This window comes from Microtus ochrogaster, unplaced genomic scaffold (genome assembly GCF_000317375.1).
Source record: "Microtus ochrogaster isolate Prairie Vole_2 unplaced genomic scaffold, MicOch1.0 UNK11, whole genome shotgun sequence".
Lineage (NCBI taxonomy): Eukaryota > Metazoa > Chordata > Mammalia > Rodentia > Cricetidae > Microtus > Microtus ochrogaster.
In genome coordinates this window covers 7795013-7800053 of record NW_004949109.1, presented here as the reverse complement: position 1 = coordinate 7800053, position 5041 = coordinate 7795013, and the positions used below count along the sequence as shown (strand labels likewise).

The window sequence follows — 5041 nt, the reverse complement described above, 5'->3', positions numbered from 1 at the left end:
AATCAGAATCACCTTCAGAGCTGGCAGAAAGGAGTCCCTAAGTTTTAGTTCTAAGACTAGGACTTGTAAGGTCTACAGTGGGGTTCTGGGCTCTGCTTGTTCTGGGAGGGTGTGTAAGAGAGAACAAACCCATGTACTCTGAGCTGTCCTCCCTACTCAGAAACACACATTTTAACAATGCCTCAGGTGCTGCTAAGGCAGGCAGCATGCTAAGTGCTTTGAGAAGCACTGTCTGAGGTGTTCAGTCAATGTCTTTTTACTGGTTTTAGGGGCTGAGCACAGGGCCTTGTACATGCCAATCACATGCTTTGCCACTGAGCTGTACCCACTACCCCATCTGTGTTTAAAGATTTATTTATTTATTGTGTATATAGTATCCTGTCTGCATATACCCCTGCAGGCCAGAAGAGAGCACCAGAACTCATTACGGAGGGTTGTGAGCCACCACGTGGGTACTGGGAATTGAACTCAGGAATCCGGGAAGAGCTGCCAGTGCTCTTAACCTGTGAGCCATCTCTCCAGCCCCTTGAGGTGTTTTTAAAGTATGGATTCAATCAGGCTTAGAAACTGCAAAAATAAAAGGAATATTCAGGATACTATTACTGCAGCTATGTGGGTAGGGGAGGAGGGAAGAGGTGGCCTATGATGGCATGGATGGAGATGTGCTCTGTGTTGTGGCAGAGGCTTGAATGAAAGCTGTATGCTTTTGTTCTAACAAATGTACATTTACTATTTGTACAATTTTATTAAATATATTCTTCACATTGAATGAAAAACAGAAAAAATTTTAACTCTGGTAAATGGTATGAATGTGAAATCTTAATGGATAAAGTATATTAAGGTCTGTACTTCATTCTAAAATGTGCAAAAATGACAAAAATATTTGTAGATGGTTGAAAGGAATAGATTATGCAAAAGAATTATAGGTATGTGCCACCATGAGGTGCCAAGCAATCAGACTGGGATTTTGTGTATGCTAAGGCAGGTCATTACCAACTGAACAACATCTCTAGGCCTAGTACCTTGTATTTCATTCTGAAAAAAGCTTCGCAAGGATTTTTATCACCACTAAAACACGCTTTCCTGGAGTTGGTCCTGTAAGTTGAGCACACCTCAGAGTCAGAGCATATATCTAATCCAAGAGAGAGTGCCTATCGCAAGTGCAAAATCAAAGCAATGGAAAGACCTGTGGTGGCTGATAAAGCACAGTGTAAGGACCCAGCTCAGGTGTTTGATTTGATATCCCCGTCACAAATGCTTAAGCTAATATAAAATTAAAGTGTTCAGTGTGATCTAAAAAAATCCCTATTTTCGTATGCTTATAGTTTTATATATATTTCTACAATTTATAGCTTTGAAATTAGGTTTTCAAAATTTGTATTTATAGAGGATAAACCAACATATGAATATGATATCCTTTATATAATTGATCTAGTGGATTATATATTTTATTATAGGGCTTGATAATTTCTTTCAAGACATTTTTATAATCAGTTCTCTAATTGATATAGGCAAAAATTTATTGGCTTTTGATTGTAATTCAGCCAACTCTCAATTATTATGACTACCAGGAAGAAGTTATTAATTTCCTCAAAAGTAATGGAATGTGTAAGATACACAAATTTATTAGGAATCATGAAATTACTAGTTAAGCTTTACTCATTATAGGCAAATTCTTTTGTGAATTATTTTATCAAGAGTAGCATGATAGAAAATATATTTAAAATATAGGACTATGAAGAAGTTTTGTTTTTCCAATACAAAAATGGGTACCCAAGTCAGTTCCAATAAGTTCAGAATTATCTTTCAAAAGCAATTAGATTTTCTTTTTGTTTGGGTGGCCACCAATATTCAAAACACAAAACATGGGAAAAGCAAGGAGACAAGGGCTGGATATTCTCCCCCAAATAACTGAGAGTTGACTGCAATTACTTACAGGATGTGGGTCAAATCCTATCTGTCCAGTTAGCTCTGCTACCTCTTTTTCATGGTAATCATCCAGCTCAAGGGGGCTCATGGGCCCTAGACCTTAATAGAAACATTGTCTTATTATTTTGGTAGAGTAAATGAAGAACAGTTATTAAACTACCCGTTACGTAGGAAAACCTACTCGTTATCTTTATGATATAAATTAAAGCCAATAAAATATAAACCAGCCCGACTTCCCTGCTACCCACTTAAGAGAGAAACTGCGCTCTCCCGCTAATTGGATTAGTTTTGATAACGAGTCACGGGACAGAACATCAGAAGATGGAAACTTGCGATGGAGAGTATTCACCGAGTGTCCCTTTTCTGTTCTCATTACTTGTGTTAGTGTGAACTCATACCTGTAAAGTCATGAGCGTATGAAGTGATCCAGTGGGATTTCTCAAGATTTCTTTGTATATTGGCTTCCTTTGCAGAGTCCACAGCATCCCATGGATTCAAAGATGTGTTAGGAGCAAAGGTTTTAGGAGGTTTGGGGTAGAATACTGGCTTGTTTTTCTCAACACATTTAGGAAACTAGAATATGAACATAAAGATTGCTGTTATTAATTGCATCTAACTGAATAAGGGCTGGTTCACCAACAGGAAACAGTTAAGGTCACTTTCTGTATTAATTACCATATTCAAGCCAGGCACGGTGGGTGTAATTATAACCACATTTTATCAAGGAGATGCTAACATCCCTTCTAAAAGTCTCTGAGAACTTAGGTTGCAGTTTGTCCCTGAATATTCTACTTCTGGTATAGTTTCATTAAACATAGAGAGGGTTCTGTGTGCAGCTGGCTGACTTGACTAAAAGTGATTGCTTTTTTGTCTTCTGTCCCTGAAAGGAAACTGCATCTTTCTGACAAAGGCTTAAGTCACTCGAATTCCAACAGGATGGCCATTCTTTACATAGAACTGAAGGTTTATTTTCTGTTTCCTAATAGGTGTGCATGTAAACGTGGCTAGATGCGTTTTAGTGTGGCTCTAACCATTTAGTCAGTGCCTGGATGTACACATCTGTGGCAGGAAAGAAGGATCATCAAAGTAAACATGTACCAGGGGCACACTGGCTGGCACAAGAAAGAAGGGGCAAATGCAAATGACCACAGACAGCTGTTTTTAAAAGGTTCAGACAAACTACTTCACTGGAGGCTCTAGTTGATGGAGAAGTGAGGCCAGGGGCGGGGCGCGAGAAGGGGGATGAGACTGGGTAGATACGGAGACACAAGCATGCTGAAGCCGAGCTAGGGAGGAGGTGTGCAGTATGGAGCATTATGAACATTATGCCACCTGATGCCTGCAAGCCAAGCCCGCCTTTAATGTTTGCAGGGTCTGGGGTTTAAAGTACAGGTGGAAACCTGCCATTTGTCCAAACAGTTCCACTAAAAGCAATAAACTAGTACTTACTTTGACATGCAATTTTAACCACCCAGGAAACCAGTTCCAAATTCATACTTGTTAGTCTGTTACAAGTTTTGCACTAAGACATGGTGGCTCAGGAAGAGCCAGACGCCGCACAGAGCCTCAGGTCCTGTAGTGCTCTCTTATACTAGTCCCATCCTCCTGCCACTCCCATTCCATCCGGTAGTCCTCTCGGGATACCCTTTAGCCCAGAGCTGTATACAGGCTGGGGATGTATCAACCTTTAAGACAGCTACAAAGGAGCATCCCTAGACTGGTGTGTGGTGGGAAACGAACATATGTTGCAGATGGATACAGTCTCCTTATTCTGTTAAGTCCCATCCCCACAGGGAGGAACACAGCAAGAGGAAGGGAAAGGAATAGTCATGAAAAGTTCCTAGGCCTAGGGGTGACAATGTTGTTAGCATTCTTGTAATGTTGAAGCGACTCTCATTTTAGGTAAGTGGAGGACTCATGTAAAAGGCACTTGTGAAGGGGTCTCAAGAAATATTAAATAATTACCATTATATACCATTAATTAACCTACGGCTTGATTACTCAGGGGCAAAGAAAGCTCCTTTAAAAGTATCTACTTGAGGGCTGGAGAGATGGCTCAGCAGTAAAGAGCACTGACTGCTCTTCCAGAGGTCTGAGTTCAATTCTGAGCAACCACATGGTGGCTCACAACCATCTATAATGAGATCAAGCATACAACAGGCAGAATACTGTATATATAATAAATAAATATATTTAAAAAAATATCTATTTGAGCCAGGTGTTGGGGGTGGACACCTTTAATCCCAGTGTGGAGAGGCAGAGGCAGGTGGATCTGTGAGTTCAAGGCCAGCCTGGTCTACAGAGCAAGTTCCGGGACAGCCAGAGCCACACAGAGAAACACTGTATTGAAAAACAAAAATATCTATTAGATGTAATTATTAAATTTATTTGTGTGTATGTAAACAATATATGTGTATCTCTGTGAGTTTATGTATACCGCCTGTGTGTAGGAGCCTACAGAAGCTAGAAGGGAGTGTTGGATCATCGGGAACTGCAGTTGCAGGCAGTTGCAGATGCTGGGAAACAAAGCCCTCTGTGTTTCCTTATCTTTTCCATCATTTGCAGAGCTAGCTTATTTGATAAAACATGGACCTTATTCAGGTACTGTCCTAAGAGGCAAGGCTAATGCGCTTTATGCTGAAATGCCGCCTAGGACACAAGAAATCAAATAGGAAATGCAAGATGTAGTGTCATCTGTGCTGTCTTGGCAGGGGTTTAATAACCAGGAAACATCTGAGTCAGAGTCTGTTAAGGTGATGCTGTTCTGAGGGGGTGGTGAGAGAGGAGCTGACGGCAGTCATGACAGGTGTTCACTGGGGAAGGGTACACCCAGTGTAGAACATGTACCTGACAAAGGTAAGCACAGGCGGGAAGGGCTCCAGTTGCTGGCCCATTTCATTCTAGGAAGACACTCCAGTTTACAAGAGTGATGTTCTGTTTTCAACAGAGGCCACGAAATAGATGTAGCTTAGTAATTTGTGTGTGCGTGTGACCAGAAGAGCTCATGTGACCTGTTTGTCACTCTTGAGATGGAGCTAGGCCAGCAGCTAGAGCCTTGGTACCCTTCCTCCTCTGTTCCATTCTCTGCATAGATACAGGCTTGCACATACCA

General features: G+C 41.1%; 1 protein-coding gene across 2 annotated transcripts in view; it reads right to left on the bottom strand.

Moving 5' to 3' along the window:
* Positions 1-5041, bottom strand: part of CUNH7orf31 (chromosome unknown C7orf31 homolog) — a 35245-nt gene that overhangs the window by 1831 nt on the left and 28373 nt on the right. For both annotated transcript variants that reach the window (XM_026788988.1, XM_005366615.3), the window contains exons 8-9: positions 2328-2502; positions 1937-2028 (exon numbers count right to left, since the gene is read on the bottom strand). In XM_026788988.1, coding sequence (XP_026644789.1) covers positions 1937-2028; positions 2328-2502 — 267 coding nt within the window. The remainder of the gene's footprint in view (positions 1-1936; positions 2029-2327; positions 2503-5041) is intronic.